Below are 18907 nucleotides of genomic sequence, written 5' to 3' on the forward strand. Positions count from 1 at the left end.
ATTAGATAGTGGTAGTTCGAGTCCGAGATGCCGTCTGTGTCTGGTATAGTGACACACACTGCAGTAGCACGGTGGTGATGTAACACTGGAGAATGTAGGTCATTGGCTGATGCCGACTACCGGTGGGCTTGTTGTGATGGTAATGAGACCTGATTGGTCAGGTTAGAACTCCCAACCCAGGGTTCCCTGAATGGTGCCGGAGGCTCATCAGTGTTGAACATGTAGTCATTCGCCCAGTTGGAAATGTTCAATTAAAACTGCTGTTATGCTGATTTCTCTATGCACAACTGTTCTCACCCTGTAACTTTAAAACTGCCTAGTTCAAATAATGAGCCCAGAACATTGTAATTTACCTGAGAGAAGAATATTGATACAGCCACATATGATATGAATGAGCCAAGAGTTATATTCCTTCCTTATCTAAGGCAGGGCTTATCAAGCAGTGGGTTAGCTCTCTCTACTGCACAGACACTACCTCCCGTCTCATATTCTGCATAGTCCAATCTAGAAGGCAAACAACAGTCTGTTTACATTAACAGTCTCTCGCAAACCGAAGCCCCACAAATAAAACAGTCTGCAACAGTTCACCCTCAGTAGGCGGCAAAGCTACACCTACAGTCCCACAGCAAGCTGGCTGGCCTACACCTTAGTGCTGCTGAGGCACTAGTCATATTTACAATCTGTTGACCTTTGCTCCCTCATAGGAGAAGGTTCACACCCACCTTTTTCACAACACTTACACAAGTTTAGAAAAGTGGCACCAATGTTTCAGTAATGCCAAGCGAAAAAGGCTGACTTTTTTTTTCCTCTTCACACTAACATTTCCAAACTTCACTCTGCCTGAAGGACAGCACGCAAGCTTGTGGTGGGCGCTCAATGCATGGCAAAGGAACAGTCGCCTACACCAGTCTAGCACCACAGAGGGATTGTCTAGCAATTCTAGCTAGTCATCCATCTGGTCTTGGCCAGAAAGCACCATGGAGGATCCAGTCATACTTATGAACTGCAAGACAGGCTGGGGTGATCTCCAGAAAGCTGTAAAGTAGTATGGCTGGAAAAGTCACAACAGACACCTAGTACTTGGGCAATCAAAGAGCATGCAGATTAAACAAAACAGTCTGTCACACCCCCAATAAAACTAGAAATTAGTCCAGAGAGAGGAATAGCACTTAAAAAGGCAAAAGATGCAATATCAATAGACTTGTTAACACTGGAGAGAAATTCAGGTATTGTTACAAAAGGGTTGCTGAAGTGCTCTATGAGCAGACTTAACCCTGGCTCTGCCCAGGGATGTTTTAGTGCACCAAACACAGTGTAGGTCAGGTGACTGCAGAGGAGATGACCCTCTACAGGAAGAGAAATCCTGAGTCACCTAGAGACAAACAGCAAAAGGAAAAGGCTGTCACAAACACAGCTAATGACTGGTGATTGGTGGCCTTGGGGCCACGCAGCTGTGATACAAGTGAAATCAGTACGATAATCTAATTTATCCAGTCATTCCTGATAAGAGCTCATCAGTTTGACTGATGGAAATGGTAGTTGTCATTAATAAAGGTGAGATCAGGACAAGCTAGAAGGAGATGACTCTCACAAGGCTAAGACAGAGAATTGGGAGGGGGGGGAGACAGGTGACCTGAAACAACCCTGATTCCCAGAGCTTGCCGAGCTCCGCGTAGACAAGGACTGTCTAGTAGAGAGAAAGAAAAAAAACCTCTAAAAACTGCACACAACAATGAACTAATCTCATCTTATCTAGTAAATATATACAATTACCTAATGGAACAGCACCAGTTTAAAAAGATAAGACAAGGAAAACCAACTTTACATCTTGTTCTGTCTGCAGCCGCTGCCCGTTGCTATGGCAACAGACATTAAAAGAGATGCCTGCAGAGGATATAGGCTGAGAATTCCTGACAACAGCAGAAATCTTCAGACAAAGGGATAATCACTTTGTCAAATCACATCACAAGCAATTAGTAGCGCCATCAAAGGCTCTATATTAGAGCTTTTTTTTTTTTTTTTCATCCAACAGGAGAAAAACTACAGACTCCTTAAAAGATCAATATGGTTCAGGAAATGATCAAAGTTTGGCCAGCATCGCGCCAGTCATAAAACCCAATCAATGTTGACATCCTACATTGGCTGCTTGCACCGACTCTGACTAGGTCATGTAAAACTGACAATATTTTAAAGAACAAGTTTCTTTTCTATTAACTGTGTAAACAACTTCACAAAGAATTTACATCAAACAGACAACTGATATTTAGAAAAATTGCATAAAAACAACCTGAATATTCTGCGCAGCAGCTAACAAAGATTATAATGACTGTATAACATCCTGCAGAGTAGATCCTGTGCTCATAAAGAATAGGAACAAAAAAAAAAGAAAATCACAAATGAGTCTGTATTTACAAAAAAGAAAAGAAAAAAGTAATTAAACTGCTCTGTATAAAGTGAGTCTTATCTTATTTCCCTAAGTGTTTTAATAAATGGTAACAAAACAAAACAAAACAAGTAGTTCCTTTTTTGGTTTATAAAGCATGCAGTTGATAATCCACGGTGACTCTCCTAAAGCTAGGTTCCGTATTCACATAAGAACCACATTAATGTTTGAACGGCCACAGCCTGTCCGATCATTCGTCCTCTCCTTCCTCTTCCTAGCTTTCCCTTCGTCCACTCCCCGAAAAACGTGCTTCTCTGATCCGCTCTTCCGCTCGATTAATTCACAAAGTCACTGCCGGCAGCTCCTCTCCATCTATCCTCTCCTCCGTTTGGCTGCCTCCTCTTTTTGTCCCTCCTCTCTCTCTCTCTCTCTCTCTCTTTCAGCAGATGGTGAAATGGCAGTGTTGCCAGAATGGACAATGGTAGTCCTTCATTGTGCTCCTCTTCTCCCCTCACGTCTGTCTCTCATCCCCACTTTCCTTCCACCTCTGTCTGTTAAAAGCACGAGCATGCTGTCTGTCCTCCCCTCCTCCCAGTCTGGGTGCGTGATGCTGCCTCCCATTCTCTCTCTTACTCCCTCTCTCTCTCTCTCTCACACACACACACACACACACACACACACACTCACACGACCGCACCACAGCCTGTGTGCCCTCCCCACCTCCTTTTCTCCCATGCAACCTCCTTCCTGTTTCCTTCCCTTCCCCCCACCTTCTCTCTGCAGCCAGAGTCATTTAGTACTATACATGTGTATGCACAGCAAGATGCTGCACTTCTACACAGTAATGCACACACTCCAAGGGGAGATGGAGATGTAAAGAAGGAATGAAGGGAAGGGATGGTGGATACATGTGTTTGTGTGTGCATGTGTGGGAAGGATGGGCTGTTCATGTTGGGTATTCAAAGCTCCTCCCTTATTCATGTTTGGTAACCTGAGAAATGCAGTTAAAGAGTGAGGGGGGAGAGAGAGAGAGAGAGAGAGAGAGAGGATGGATATGGATAGCTTCTGTGTGCTGTGACATGAGGTCACTCTATATAACCTTGATAAAAGTGGACAAACTTGGGGGGGGGCAGACTGCATTCATGTAATAAATATTTGCTGTGTTACTATAGAACTACAGCGCTCTAGGGGAAAAGACTAGAAGACATAAAGCAGTGATCCCAGAGACTGGTCTTGACATTCAAGCACATCTGATGAGAAGGCAGTGTTGCGGAAAGCAGAGGAAACCACCCATAGAGTGCCACAAGAACCCAGCAGAGTGGATAGCAGTCCTCAAATGACACCCCAAAGAGTCCCCGCAGTACCAAATTTCACCACTACACCATCATCATGATGTCTAGCAGTGCACTCACGGATGCAAAGGTTCATAATGAGACAACTGCAAGCAGCTAACATCCATCATCATACACAGTGATATGATTGGTAGTGACTGGTATGATTGGTGACGACAGCACCCTCCACCCACAGTCTGCGACATTCCCATAACCAGTGAAACACATGATGCACTGTGGCTTAGGGTTGACCTAATGGAAATTTTGTGCTCCTTTATTAGGTTCAGCGAATTAAGAGTTCATGTGCTATCTCGAATTTATGTTAAAAAGATAGCAAACACACTGAGATGACAGCTTATTTGGTACACCCAACTGAAACTACTCCAGTTCAGCCATTTTTCATCTCCATGAGGCCACACACTGCAGCCCCCAAAATAATCATAAATACCTCTCTGAAAATAGTTAAAAAGGAAAAAAAAATAAAAAATAATTCCCACAAAGGTAAGATTTACTGCAGCACTTCGGAGTGTATTCGTTTCATCTGGGTGTAACTAACAAACTGCAAAGCAAGTAACCATCCTATTAAAACCACAATAAATTTACATACACAGGGCTGTACAGTTACTCAAGCATGATTTCAAAATGACTTTAATTTCCAGTTCTTTCCTGCAGGTGAAAACTTTTGCAACACAAAAGCTGCCAAATGTGCAGAAAAATAAAATCAGCAGGGGTGCATGATATAATGTATCACAGTGCACTGCTTCTTATAAGGCTGTTCTTTGTTCAAAAGCTATTGAATAAGGTACTTGTTTTATGTTCCATATGCTGCTTGGAAACCCTTTTAAATGGGTCAGGGAACATTCCAGGTTTTTCATATTAAAGCCCGAAACATAACACTTTAATAACACTTGATTACAATTTCATGAAAATAGATAGGACGCATCTTAACTGGTGAAATATTGCACACCTACTACAACCACTCTCGTGTCCACAGTATCCTGAGCAATTTTGTCTATTTTTGGTATAATCGTGCAGCCCTGAAATGACAGCAATTCGACTAATAAGTCTTATTTTGGACACATCCTCACCAGGCTCTCTTATAGCCAACGATTTCTGGATTAGACGTGAGAGTTTGGAACGTTCTATTTCACACTACAAATTAAGAAGTAGCAACTCCTTTGCCACTGTAGCACGATGTGTTTTTGATCAGCTGTTTGTATCATTTAAATGTCTTACCATATATTCCATTGGCCAGCACAAGCTGTATGTGAGTCTGTAGCCCTAAAAACACCAAGGTGCACATCAGCACACGGTACACAAAAACACACAAATCAAGGAGCAAATTACAGCGTGCTCCAACCAGGGTGCTTGCAGCACTTCCAGCATGCTTTGCTCCCAGCACCAGCTGTGGAGAGAGTCATGGGACCTTCTTCATATCAACAGCCCAGTTCATCGAGCACACAGACACACACAACATTGACACAGGGAACAGGCAGAGCAATACGGAGATGGATAAAGTAGCGGAAAGAGAGGGAAGGAGAGAGGAAGAGTGAAAGGGGAAAAGCAACAATCCAGTGTGCATGTTGAAACATACTCTGTGGAATGAAAGGAATCAGCTCAAAGGACCACATGTGTAGGATGTTTTGTCTCAGCTTGCCCAGTGCGAGTTAGCAAGTTTGAGTTGTGTTTCTATGCCTCCAGAAGTCTGTGGAAACTGCAGCTGGTCAGTATTTATTAGACAAAACAATCGGAGACGGACTAAGAACGAGCTCTGGATCTAATGCACACGCTGCAGGGCCACATCTGCTGTCTGCTCTTCCACTGTATGTCTGTGTGTGTAATCTGATTTGACCCACCTCATTCATCCTTTCTTGAACTTAGTGTAGATGAGTAAAAGGGGCCTCAATACTGACCTTTCCTCGTGGATTCTTGCCAGAGATGCTGACTAACATCAGCTCACATTATGAAGACGAGAAAGACAGTGATGAATGAAGAAAGAACAATAGGCGGGAGGGAGGGAGGGAGTGAGTGAGTGAGTGTAACTCACACGGGAAAGTCTCAAATGCAAACATAAATAAGCAGACACACAGGAAAATGTCAATCAAGTTTTCAAAAATTAGGCTGAGGGTGAACATTAGATCAGCTAGGGCTTCAGCAGGAGCTCTGTCAGTTCCATCGCTCACTACGCACACAGCAAACATGTGAGCTGGCTATTTTGGGTTGTGCTTCCACCACCCCTTCCACCACCACCACCACCCCCGTCTAACCACACTCCCACATCTCTATCTCCTTCCATCATTCCTTTCCTGCTACCACTCTCTGACTTGCTCCACTTACGACTTCCACTTTACAACTTCCTTCTCGGTCTAACGGCTTACTTGTCGTGAACTGCGTTATTTCTTCATCGAAACTTTGAACACTCTCAGTGGCGACTGAGAGTGCTTCCTTCTTTGTAGCACTGAGTATCAAAATTCTTCAAGTGTTCAATTTTGCATTAAATACTCGGTTGGGTTTTCTTCACACACGTATGCTTCTGGATTTAAGTCGTAGCTTTGCCGAGTTTGTGCAGCTTCCTTTTGTTAAACGAGCAAAGGTTTGGAGACCAGAACTAATGAGCTGATCACACAGCAAGCAAAGGTGAACATTAATGCAGGGGAAGACTGTTTTACAGCATGTGACGCAAAATATTAAGACTGCATTTTTTCATTTAAGTACATCTTGCCAAGTCACGTTTACTTTCCATTTGCTAATGTTTTAGCAAGTTTCCAAGTCCATTTATTTTAGTGCCGTTCCTTTAAACACTGTTTTATGTCCAATTGTATCTGCATAATGTTAATCAACGGCTTCTGAAAAGCGCATGTTGAGGAGTTCCATAAAAATCAAAACAGTAACAGCTCTGAGAGGTTAACATGACCTAACGTGACCTTGTTTTAACGAGGAACAACTTCAGTCTCACAAGTGCTGCTTGTGAGAGCATGTAAGGTCATTCCATCTCAAAACATCACTTCTATAGAGCATTTTGTGCTCCAATCTGACTGAAATTTTTACAGTTTAAAATTTTGATAATCATTGCTGTGAAATTTTAGCCTCAAATATAAAATACTTTTCTAGATTTTTTTTTTAAATGCCCATGTACCTATATTCAGGCCTGTTTTTCTTTTGCACATTTAAATCAGAGGTAATGTTCAAACATGATAAAAGCCTGACATTTTCACCGGCCTTTCTCATCATAAAACAAATCAGGATCCGTAATTTGGGACAGATACATAAAAAATTTTTTATTGCAGGATCCTCAAATCCAGGCCTCGAGGTCCGGTGTCCTGCAGGTTTTAGTTGTGTCCCTGATCCAACACACCTGAGTCAAATATAGAAGTCATTAGCAGGACTCTGGAGAACTTGACTGCATACTGAGGAGGTAATTCAGCCATTTGATTCAGGTGTGTTGGATCAGGGACATCTAAAACCTGCAGGACACCGGACCTCGAGGCCTGGATTTGAGGATCCCTGGAGTATTGGGTAGTTAACGTCCATCCATCCATCCACTTATGCGATTTATGGCCCCAGTGGGGCTGGCAGCTGGGATAGTTAACATAATAAAAAAATAAATAAATAAATTGAACAATCCACTAAAGTCCTATATTTGGGCACACACACACTATATATATATATATCACATTGCAAAAGAAAACTAGTCTTACTTTCTGAATGGTACATAGTTGTATTTCACAGTAATGCAAATTAAAACATGTAGAGTACTTTTTCAAATGAAATTCTCAGTCACAAAAATGAAGAAAACGTTATTTTCATTCACATTTCATGCTGGATTGAACAAATTTGACAAGTTGTACCACAAAAACCAGAATATCAGCAGACAGTCTAAACCCAATAGCACAAATTTGTGGAGTTTCCATATAGCACTCTAATTTTGTTAAATATATTTTCCCTTTTTGAGATCTGCTTTGTAGGCATGCACGTGTCCTGTCTCATCATTCAGTTTAAAAACATACTAAGAGCCCACGATGATTTGAGCATGAGGAAACTCTGATCTGCAAGAAGAGAGAACTTCTGAAAATGCAATCTCAGCTTTCCAAGTAGGTAAAGAGAGACTAGCCACAATAAAGACACAAACCGGCTTTCAACTTAGACACGTGACACAAGAGACCCACACTAATGCAAAGTGCTGCATATGAAAATATAGCAATCAGAACCTCTCATGCAGAATTCAAAAATACCATCGACATTCGTTATGCGGCTTAAAATTCAGCCGAAGCTGCAGTCACTTCTCCTTTTAGCATCACAGGACGAGATTTTAATCAAACTGTGGCTCACGCAACGTACCGAGCACTGAGCACGCTGCGCTAGGCTGAGCACCGCAGGAGGAAACGCAGCTGAGACTCGGCCCTATTGTACGAAGGCAGAGACGGACAACCACATGCTATGACCTGAAAAACAAACTCCTACAGTTGGTTTCCAGAATGCGCTCAGACACACCAGGAAATACATTTTTAAGAAAACACACAAACACACACCCACGGCGTCGGGCAGTCAGATATAGTGCACGTACAAATACAAGGACCCAGAAAAAACACATCCTCACATGGCAAGCCACCCACACACAAAAAAAAGTGTACACAGTGTCAACAATCTCGAGATGCGTTTTGTCAATAACAATGTTTAAAGTATCACAAGCCAAATTTAAGTCTAATATCAGCGGCAACATTTGCACTGCGTACTGAGACGTACGGGCTCTGCGCACACCTGTCAGTGTGAAACTAACAATCAAGCGTCACGCGTTGCCGTCAATCAGGACGAAGGCTTTTACCGGTGACTGAGAGGTTTGAACAGAATTGGACAGATCCAATTTTAATCAAGTGGATTTTGGACTGCGCGGGTGCTGTGATAGAGTGGCCGAGATGCTCGACTTTGACTGACAGTTTGTGTCTCAGACTGTCCTTCTGTCTGTGTTGCGTTTGTGTATGTGTGCCTGGATGCACATGCCCCCATTTGTCTGGCTCTTGACATGTGTCTGAACCTACTGCTTTTTTTGGGATCAGATGTTGATTGGACCTTCCCTTCGCCTCCATTTCATCAGTGGAGATAACTTGACTCATATAATATCGTGTCATGGGCTTCTGGTCTGAGCGGTGTGGCTGACCCTGATAACAGAACTGAGCCCACTGCCTTCAGCCACCTCAATCATCCCACGTAGCCTTGGGTCTGCAGCCGTAATAGTCTGTCCTTCACTTGTTCAATGTGAACTTTAACGCTGTCACACTGACCCTGCTTTACACATCTGAGGTGTGTTTTGGTGACCGGTCTCCATGGATGCGCACAGCGGGGGAACATTAAGTAAGCTTTTTTTGTCTGATTTTCTACGTGTGTGTGTGTGTGTGTGTTAATGGCCCCTAAGGACTACCTAACTGACAATTTATAACCTGGAAGAAAATCAGGCAGACTTCAATACAGGACCATTTCTTATATGGACTTTAGTTCCTAATAAAATAGTTCCTATTTTGGTTGCAAGAGTCCAACACTTAGTTTGCTAAAAGAGTGAATGTTAGGAAGCTGGAAAAGATGACAGCAGCAAAAAAAGCTGGCCTTTTCATGCCAAAGAATACCTAAAAATAACTCTAATTTTCAGCTCAGAAAACGTCAGAAAAGGCATGTGAGTGACCTGCTCTCTACTGTTTATGTTCATCCAATGTCCACAAAGTTGATTACTGATCATTTTCTGTTCTGTTCCATTCCATTAACAGAGGCTCCAGTTACGCACTGCTCCATCAAAAGCTTGCTTAGGCTTTAGGCTTTTATATTAAAACCTGACACAACACACACAAAGTTTGAGAACACGAACAGAAGTTAAACATTTAGTTAATGTGTGGCACCCTCCGGCCTGATCATTAACTTTTTTTTTTTTAACCCAACAGACTGGACTGCAACAGTGTCGTAATGTAACAGCGAAACATTGGGCTGTAGTCAGGCAGAACAATGCGTCCCTGCGGGTACCACAAATTTAGCACATAATCAGTTTCCTCAAACTTTTCGTATGCGCTATAACTGCGTGAGACTGACGCACAGCACGCACAGTCCGCACCATACTCCCCCAAAAAGTGTGGGCAACTTTAACGAGCAACTTACCAGCTCTGTTCCTCCCTTTCCCTTTACTGCCCCTCCTGCCCACCAAGTTGCAGCTACTGCTGCACAAAGTTCAGCTTAATTTCGTATCGCAGGGCAAAGTGCTGACAGTTTGGTCCGTCGGGATCCTTGAAGATTTGATGGTTAACTTCATAAAAGAAGAGTCTAAACTTCTTCTTTCCTCTCCCTTTCCGTCCCTGCCTCCTCCCCCTACCTCCCCCTCCACGATCACGACAGAAGTCACTTCCGCGAGCAAAGTAACGTCATCCGGATCCTCTCCCTCTTTCTTTCTCTCTTTTCTCTCTGTGCCTCTGTGTGTGTGTGCGCGCGCGTGAGCACGCGCCTGGCGTTTTGCACCTGGAACAGTGAGTGTAGGTTGCGCAAAAGTAGAAATCCCTGATCGAGAGCCAAAAGTCTGCAGTTGCACATGTAATTTACCGTAAATAAATACAGCACACGAACAGCTGGTTTTCGCCTGAAGTTTTGCTTTTCCAGCCTTTAGAAGGAGACCGCGATGGCCAGCTCTTGGTACCGAAACAAACCAAAGCAAAACAAGCGTCAGCATCATTATAGCTCGAGTCATAAACTGCTGACAGCTCTGTTACTACCACAAACACTGGGATGTACAGTGATTAGTGCATATACATTGCATCCACACAAGTTAAAAACAAATTTTTTCATGATGTCCATATATTTGGATATGTTTTTAAAGCAATTTGATTGGTGAAGAGTTTACCATCAACAGGTAAATGTGTCCTTGAGCAAGACGCTAAACCCCAAGATCAAGATCTTAACCACAGATTGTATGCATAATAGACACACTATAGCGCAGGAAAAGCACAGATAACAAAGGAGTGGTTGAATTCCGCAGTTTCAGTGCATGCTGAGTCACTGAAAGAGTAACGTCAGCGCAAAATCTCGGCGATAATACAGGCGACATGCGCTTCTTTTTTTTTTTTACCCACTGAAACATATGAAAATGTAACTGTGAAACAGGGTTGTCCTTGCATTGCTGAAACCAATTTCCTCCAGGAAAATACAAAAAACAAGAAACATGAATGTAAGAAGCTCGGTTGGCCTTGCATTTCAGAATTACACATTTACGTCATAATTTCTTATTTTAAACTGACTCATTTAAGTGTAAATATGGTATGACGAGCCTTCATATAACTACTAAAACCTTTTTATTTTTCAAATAGATAAGGACTTCATCGACAAAACTGTTCTACAGAATAAAAACACAAGAGGTTTTATTAGTCCGCACAATTAAAAAAATCATATTATTACAGCAGCAAAGTGGACTGAACAGAATAAATAGCTGCTGCATAACATGTAACAATAATACTATACAACATTTAAATAAATTATTGTATTGAAGATCATATATTCTGATAGAGAAACAGTACATGAATTATGTGTGTTAAATGAGCTGGGTGAGCGGTGTTAAATGCACAATAATCACTGCTCCAGGATCAGTGCTTAACTTGATTAATTGTTAATGAATGGAGACGCAATTAGTACAGCTTAAACCGTAAATGTGTTTTGAAACCACTAAAATGCTGCGCGTGAGATGCAATTCATCTCAATTCGGTTTAATATTTCATCCACTGGCAGACAAAGCGGATAAGAATACGCCAACATGCTCCACCCACAGGCGAACAGTAATTATGAGTTTAATAGTAGTATTTGGGGGTCTTTGATTTGTCAGTCCTCCAGCCAGCAGGGGCGCACGAGTTATAGTAATCTCCTTTGATTCGGGCAGAGTGCTTCCCTGGCTTCTTCCGGGTGCTGCCGCTGCTGAGAAGTTACATTATTAGCGTTTGGCTAATACTTCTTGCATTTACGTTGAGTCAGCGATATTTATTACTCCACATTGCCTGTGCTGATTCCGCCACGTCCTGAAATGACTTTCGCGCACGTGAAGTCGCCGGCCGTTAAGACCCACCTCCGTAAATATGATTGGCTGCCATAGTGTTATTGGAGGGTTACGTCATGTCTTGAGCGACAAGTAGCCGGAGGTGATAGGGTACGTAGCACGGACATATGCCGCTGAGGGGTAAGTTCCCTCGGTTTTAGTGAGGTCGGTTACTAGATAATAAATTTAACAATAAATAATAAATTTAATAATAAATTTAACATCCAGGTATTTCCTCACATTAAACGTGTTAGTCGGGAGAAATCGACAGCATAGACAAAACGGAGTATGCACATATACTTGAATTCTACTTCTGGCTTGTTGCCATTACCCCTCACAGGTAACCTACCGAGGAGACTTGGACAGTTAGTGTTACACACCTTGTTTGATATCATTTGGCATATTAGCTTTGAGCGTAAAATGAATTTATCCGAGTTCAGTTTAATTTCGTCCCGTTAAATAACTTGACATGCTACGCAACGCAGAATGTGCAAGCAGGTGCAAAACAGGATACTCTTGTGATTGAAACTCCGAGGTTACTCCCCATTTATGCACGATGCGAAGCTTAACATAAAGATAACTGGAAGAATCTGTATTTTTTTCTGTTTACTCTTTTTCAACACATCTGTGTCATATACGTAGGTGTCTTTGTTTTGTTATCACAAAGTTTATTTTTTGTCAGTAATTTGCTAAGCTTTCAAACACTGGAGGCAAAAGGTGTTTCATATCTGCTTCAAACAGAAACACTAAATTAAAAAAAAAAACAAAAAAAACCCCCTGAAACTGTTACACCCTAACCTTGTAGTGAATCCACAAGATAGTATCAGCGTTAGTGATGCACAGGTGACTGCTGCGATCCAATTATATACAACAGTTAACACACTCATTAAATAGAAATAAAACTGTTCTATCAGCAATAAGTGAATTTTAATCATCAAAGTCTAGTGTTTTAAAAACAACACTTTTCTTATTTCAACTTCACATCAGTAGACATCCATCCATCTTCTTCCGCTTATCGTTTTCAGGATCGCGGGGGTGGGGGAGTGAGCCTATCCCGGCTGTCATAGGGCCAGAAGCAGGGTACAGCCTGGACAGGTCGCCAGCCTGTCGCAGGGCTAACACAGAGAGACAGATGTATCAGTAGACTGAAGTAACTGATTAAATGTCATTGTAAAGGTAATGGAGCAGAAATACTCAAGTTATTCACAAGCTGACAACTGACCCTTTCCTCTGTTTTCTTGGTGTATGCTCTTCCAGAGATACCCTCTGCTAGTAGTCGCATTATATCAGAGAAGAGGGGCTGAGCCACACTGAAACTTTTTCGGATGCTCTGTGTCGCTTCATGCTGATGTAAGAAACATTTACTTGTAGGTACACTGTGCCACAATAAAAGCAACGAAATAATAGACACTCTATTAATGCACAAATAGGTGAAAAGTTACAGGAAAAACTTGAACACTTGACCTTAGTACTGAATGCATTGGTTTCCTCTGTTATGCTATTATGGCCATTTTTTAAAGCACTCCAAAGACACTTTATATTGGTTTTTCCTTTAATTTGTGACCCTTTTGCATATTAACAATTGAATATACTACACAATGCATTTAATATCACATATGCTTACATGCTATGCCGAGGAGGTCTTGTCTACTTGAGGAGTTTTTAACTTTGTTGAGTGTTGATATATCTTTAGTTCAAATTTAGTGTAAATGTGTAATAAACTGTGTTTAATGAATTTGTTTCTATGTTTCCCAGCTTTTCTTTTCCACAGCTCAGTAGAGCAGCGGTGCGTGTAAGGAGACTGGTAGCTCATCTCAGCACTGCAACCATGTCCACAAGCTCCAGTTTGTCTTCTGCGGCCAACGGGGATGCTCCCACTGCAGCCATCCTCATCATTGGAGATGAGATTCTTAAGGTGATTTTGTTGTTGTGCCTTGTGTGGCATTTAAGCTTCATGTGAGCGACAACACCCCACTGAGAATCCTTCAGAGTTTGTGGAATTGAGAAACTCAAAATAAACCCATTGTTGTTTTTTTTTTGTAACAAAAGTAGGAGCTTGAATGCACTGCGCAATGTTTAACATACACCATCCTCTGTATGCCTAAGTGTTTGGACCTCTATCCAGTCTCCGATGTGCATTTCATGACCTCAGGAAAAAACTGTGATGTTCATTTGATGTGACAGCTGTGGCTGGTTCTAAAATGACAAGCCCACCATTATATTTTGATTTGACATGATCATGTTTTAAACATGAAGCCTTTGATTTTTGTCCAATGTCACGTCTCTCTCCCTGAAAATCAGCAGCAGTCCTTGAATTTCATCAAGCCAGACCTTGGATTTTTTATTTTATTATTTTTTTTAAAGTTCTTGGAATTTGATGTACATATGGTGTCTCTTTCAGGGTCACACAGTGGACACCAACAGCACCTTTCTAACTAAAGCACTTAGGAGGCTCGGAGTGTCTGTGCAGCGCATAACAGTCGTACCAGATGTGCAGGAGGTCATTGCCAAAGAGGTGACCCTCCTTTCATCCCAGTATACACACCTCATCACATCAGGGGGTATAGGCCCCACTCACGATGACGTCACCTTAGAGAGCGTTGCCATGGCATTCCAAGAGGAGTTATATCCCCATCCTGAGCTCAGCCGGCTGGTTGAAGAATTCTTTGGGGTGATGGACAAAAACAGTGCTCCTATGAAGCTGGCCATGGTGCCTCACTCAGCCAAACTCAACTATGGAACTGACCCTCAGACTGGGCAAAAGCACCGTTACCCTCTGGTGAGTGAACTCAGTACAGAGGAGTTTTTATACAACACAAAATTACTTCAAATATGTCTAAGCTATATGGAAACAATACTCTCTTGACGTCTCTTGACAGACTCTTTTAGGTAAACAGAAGTGAAGGTGTTTTAGCTAAATGCTGAAGGAGGGAAAAGCAGGGCAAAATAATAAATACACTGAGCACACACAGACACCAGGTGTGAAAAGTATTCACACCTCTTACTTGTAAGTCGCTAAATCATTACATTTTGACATTTTTCCTTTAAGGAGCACTGTAGTATGCTGCATGGTTAATGTGCCTGGTGCTTTATTAATGTATTTCAAGTTGAGAAGTGCAGTGCATTATTATCCTGCAAGAATTTACAGTTAGCCATCGAAGGATTTAAAACAGTTCTTTTCTCTGCAAAAGGTGGATGAGAAGTTAGATACCATTCTCATGCTTGTTAGCTGTAAATGAGAATATATAGCATTCACTTTAGCAAAAATAAAAATCTAACATTAAGCAAACTGTAAATCCCATCCATCCATCCATCCATCCATCCATCCATCCATCTTCAATTGTTATGTCTCTGGGTTGCAGAGATGTGATTTAATTCCTACATCATATCTCAGTAATAGTTTCAAGAGTTTTCATTTATATTAATATGAGATTCCAGACACACTCGGTAGCTCCCTGTGGTATCAAGAATGAGGCTTATATTGCTTGTTAGATGTAGATATTGGCTCTTGAACCTTACTGGTTCAAACACTGCTCCACATCTTTTCTTACGATTCGATGCGTCTACCTTTTTGTCCCAGGTCAGTGTACGTAATGTGTACATCTTTCCTGGGGTCCCGTCTTTGATGGAGAAGTCCTTCAGTGGGCTGGAGCACCTCTTTGCTGGTTCAGGGACCACCTTTCACACTCGTGAGGTAACTCGATAACCATACCTATCACTTACAAATCCACTCTGAATACACCATTAAAATGCAGCAATTTAGATAACCAGATATCCTTTTTTTTAAAGGTGTTTGTGGATGCAGATGAGACAGATATTGCACCTGTGTTGACCAATCTGCAGGCTGATTGGGGCCGAAAGGTGGCTCTTGGCTCCTACCCTGATTGGTTGAGCAACTATCACAGAGTTAGGCTGGTCCTGGACTCAGACAGCCAGGAGGAAGTGGACAAAGCCCGAACACAGCTGCTAGATAACTTGCCCAAGGGCAGCGTGGTGCCCTTAGTCACAGACCCGGTGTCTGTAGCCCCCGCTGAGGTGTACACATTGGCCAACAGTGGTGAGGAGGAGTATGTGGCGAGAAATAGAAAACGACACATAATGTTTCATCTTGATATAAAATGAATACTGACTTGTGCATTTTACACAGGCACTGGGACCAATAACGGAAGCTAAAATATTAAAGTAATTAAAGCTGTAAAAATCACAGTGCATAATAAAAAAAGAATATAACTTTGTGAGAGAGAATAGTGAATACATTAAAATAAAGTTTCAGTAACTAAGCTATGACAAACCACAAGCAGTTTTTTTTCTGTACTGTGGATTTGATGTAGAAATGTGGGATCATTTCTAAAAGGCCTCACAGTTTAACTGCATTAACTATAAAACATCCTCTTGCTGTTGATTCCTTCCCACAGGTACAGAGTTGGGTGAGAAAGTCATGTCTGCACTGAAAACAATAGAGGCTGCGCTCCATCAATATTCAACAGAGCAAATCTGTGTTGGCTTCAATGGGGGCAAAGACTGCACAGCGCTGCTCCATCTCTACTATGCTGCACTGAAACGGTAACAGGAGGGGAGAAGCTGAGATGAGACAGAATTTTTTTTTTTTGTTGTTTGTTTCTTTTTTTTTGTGGAATTTTTTAATCTGAGGGGAAAAAAAAACAAATGACCTGAGAGATGAAAAATGAAAATGGAGATTCAAATTAAAAACTTAATGATAGCATTAGAGCACAGTGGGGTGTGAGATCTCAGCAGGAAGTAAATGGAAAAAGAAACCTTGTTGGAGGGCAGCACTTAGACTAAGAAAATCTTGGATATGACGGACTACTTCTTGGACTTTTCCCAACCTGTGCTGGGCAGATAGTGGGAGATGACGATAAGAAGAACAAGCACTTATCTGATTCTTTTTTTTTTTTTCTTTTCAGTGCCAGCGTTGCTTATCGTTTTCTTAATGTCCCATTTCTCTCTTCCTGTCACTGTCAGTCGATATCCAGATGTTAAGGACAAGGTGAAAGTTCTGTATATTCGTATTGTCTCTCCATTCCCAGAAATGGAGAGATTTCTACAGGACACAACAAAAAGGTGAGCCATCTGTCATCTAGCTGTCTATCCAAGCAGTTTTATTGGTTGTTTTTTTCAGTTTGATGTAATGTATTTTAATGCATTTTTGGCTGTAGATGTTACCAGTCCAGTTAGTTAAAATAAAGAAAAAAAGTGTCCCTATCTTATTGCTTGGCGTTGTGTCTTCCAAAGATACGGCCTGGAGCTGTTCGCTGTGGAGGGAAGTATTCGCCAAGCACTGAGTGAGGTGAAGGAACGAAAGCCGGAGCTAAAAGCCGTACTGATGGGGACCAGGAGGAGTGACCCGTACTCACTCACACTCACACCCATGTGTCCTACTGATCCTGGGTGGCCCGACTACATGAGAGTCAACCCATTACTGGTGAGTGACACACAGTGGGGGGTCTAAGACCATACCTCAAGGTTTCATTTCCAGGACCTTTTTTTTTGTCTCTCTCGTTCTTTACTTCCTCTCTTTCTAGACCCGAATAAAGTCAAAATAAAGGTGGAAAATAACGCCAAATATTTTAAACAGAAAACAACACAGATTTTTTTTTTTTGCTTTATTCACATTCGTAATAAAGTATTTCTTAAGTATGTGCCATGATTTTAAAATTACAATATATTGCTGCAGAAGAAGCTACTTTTTTTTTTTGTTTTTGTTTTGTATTAAAATATCTTTTCAAAGCTCTCGAGGCTTCTCTTGTGGCGTCATGCGCACATTGCTCAAGAGCTGTCCGCCACATTGGATATGATACAACCACCGGTTGCTGGTGAAAAATGTGTGCTCCCTGGCTGGTTGGCAGTGGTTCCTGGGAGTTGCTGGAACTCACTGGGTGAAATCAGTTGCCAACGAAGGTGCTGCACCGAAAACCGCCTAATGATTGCTTTGGTTGCTAGCAGGTTGCCACAGTTTCCTGCAGTTTTTCATGTCTGTAGTTTTTCATGTTTGTCTGCAAATACTCGGGGGTGGCTGTAGCTCAGGAGGTAGAGCAGGTCATCTACTAATCAAAGGGGTTGGTGGCTCGATCCCTGGCTGCTCCAGGCTGCGTCCGCATGGTTAGTTGTCACGTGTCTGCAAAACCTCACTATACATTAAAAGGCTTTCTAATGCAACACCAATACAGAATGGTGGGGACACATGTTTGCATCTCAACACGAAAGGGTCACAAAATCGAAATTATTGCAGGGCTTTTTGCTGAATAGCATTACGCTTTTGTAGCTAATGTGTTATTCATCTGTTTAGAATGGAAGTGCATAAGCAAAAAGACAGTCACCTGCTTTATTTGACTTTATTGTTAATGCTAGTACTGTGTCAGCTGCAATGGTGGAGCACATGTAAGCACAGGCACATTTAACCATTGACCTCAATTCAAGATAATTTATGTAGTACTTGATCTCATGAGTACATCTAAAAGGACTCCACAGAGGATGAGTTCTTCTAGTCTGAACAAAGTGAGTCAGTTGCAAACCAATTAAATTTGTTTTCTAACACTCTCCAGGACTGGACATATCATGACATCTGGGCATTCTTGAGGACATTATATGTGCCCTACTGTATCCTCTATGATAAAGGGTAAGGATGTGTTCTCTTCATTCAGGTGTGCACAGCTTAAAAGCAGACCTTTAGGGCTTAAATGTCTCTGTGGAAATGCAGGTACACTTCACTCGGCAGTATGGACAACACCAGTCGAAACGAGGCCCTCAAGATGGTGGACGCGAGGGGGGTGACCCGATACAAGCCAGCCTACCTCTTGGAGAATGAAGACGAGGAGCGAAACTCTCGTGCCTGAAATCACCTCTTCTCTTGTTACTTGACCTGTTCTTCATAGAGCCAATTTTTTTTTTTTTACGTCTGCTAACCATTAAAATAATTTAATTCATAAGAAGGAGCTTTTCAAAAATACCATGTCTGACTGCAGAATGAGATCACAGAAAATGTGTGTACTGTGTTGCTTGTGTGTGTGTGTGAGTCTAAAGTAATGGCTCTCTGTGCTGTTGAATAAAACATGTCTTTTTTTTTTCTCTTCCATTGTCATGTTACTTTAAGAGGGCTCTCACATACAAATGGGAATCTGCAGG

At 41.9% G+C, this 18907-nt stretch overlaps 2 protein-coding genes across 11 annotated transcripts in view; one reads left to right on the top strand and one right to left on the bottom strand.

Moving 5' to 3' along the window:
• The window catches only part of shc1 (SHC (Src homology 2 domain containing) transforming protein 1), a 22931-nt gene extending 12870 nt beyond the window's left edge, over window positions 1-10061 (bottom strand). Inside the window, exon 1 of the mRNA XM_030749091.1 lies at window positions 9853-10061. The gene's annotated coding sequence lies outside the window, so the exon portion shown is untranslated. The remainder of the gene's footprint in view (window positions 1-9852) is intronic.
• On the top strand, window positions 8913-18907 carry flad1 (flavin adenine dinucleotide synthetase 1). 10 transcript variants are annotated; one of them, XM_030749102.1, is made up of 11 exons: window positions 11652-11905; window positions 13022-13114; window positions 13520-13679; window positions 14166-14543; window positions 15345-15458; window positions 15554-15821; window positions 16180-16327; window positions 16748-16846; window positions 17018-17207; window positions 18328-18401; window positions 18483-18905. In XM_030749102.1, the coding sequence occupies exons 2-11, from the start codon at window positions 13107-13109 to the stop codon at window positions 18616-18618; spliced, it is 1575 nt and encodes a 524-aa protein (XP_030604962.1). In that variant the 5' UTR covers window positions 11652-11905; window positions 13022-13106; the 3' UTR covers window positions 18619-18905. The 10 variants fall into 10 exon arrangements, with proteins under 10 accessions (XP_030604970.1, XP_030604962.1, XP_030604963.1 ...); XM_030749103.1 differs by having other exon boundaries at window positions 11652-11875; XM_030749104.1 differs by lacking the exon at window positions 11652-11905 and adding an exon at window positions 11986-12104 and having other exon boundaries at window positions 18483-18906.

This window comes from Archocentrus centrarchus, chromosome 16 (genome assembly GCF_007364275.1).
Source record: "Archocentrus centrarchus isolate MPI-CPG fArcCen1 chromosome 16, fArcCen1, whole genome shotgun sequence".
NCBI classification, from domain to species: Eukaryota; Metazoa; Chordata; class Actinopteri; order Cichliformes; family Cichlidae; genus Archocentrus; species Archocentrus centrarchus.

What these genes read in the sequence shown, in the direction of transcription:
- flad1 (XM_030749101.1), top strand. Translation starts at nt 13,509, where the DNA reads ATGTTTCCCAGCTTTTCTTTTCCACAGCTCAGTAGAGCAGCGGTGCGT. An exon ending in AAAAGCACCGTTACCCTCTG is followed by an intron (nt 14,544 to 15,344) that starts GTGAGTGAACTC and finishes TTTTTGTCCCAG; the next exon opens with GTCAGTGTACGTAATGTGTA. An exon ending in TGAGAGTCAACCCATTACTG is followed by an intron (nt 17,208 to 18,327) that starts GTGAGTGACACA and finishes AACACTCTCCAG; the next exon opens with GACTGGACATATCATGACAT.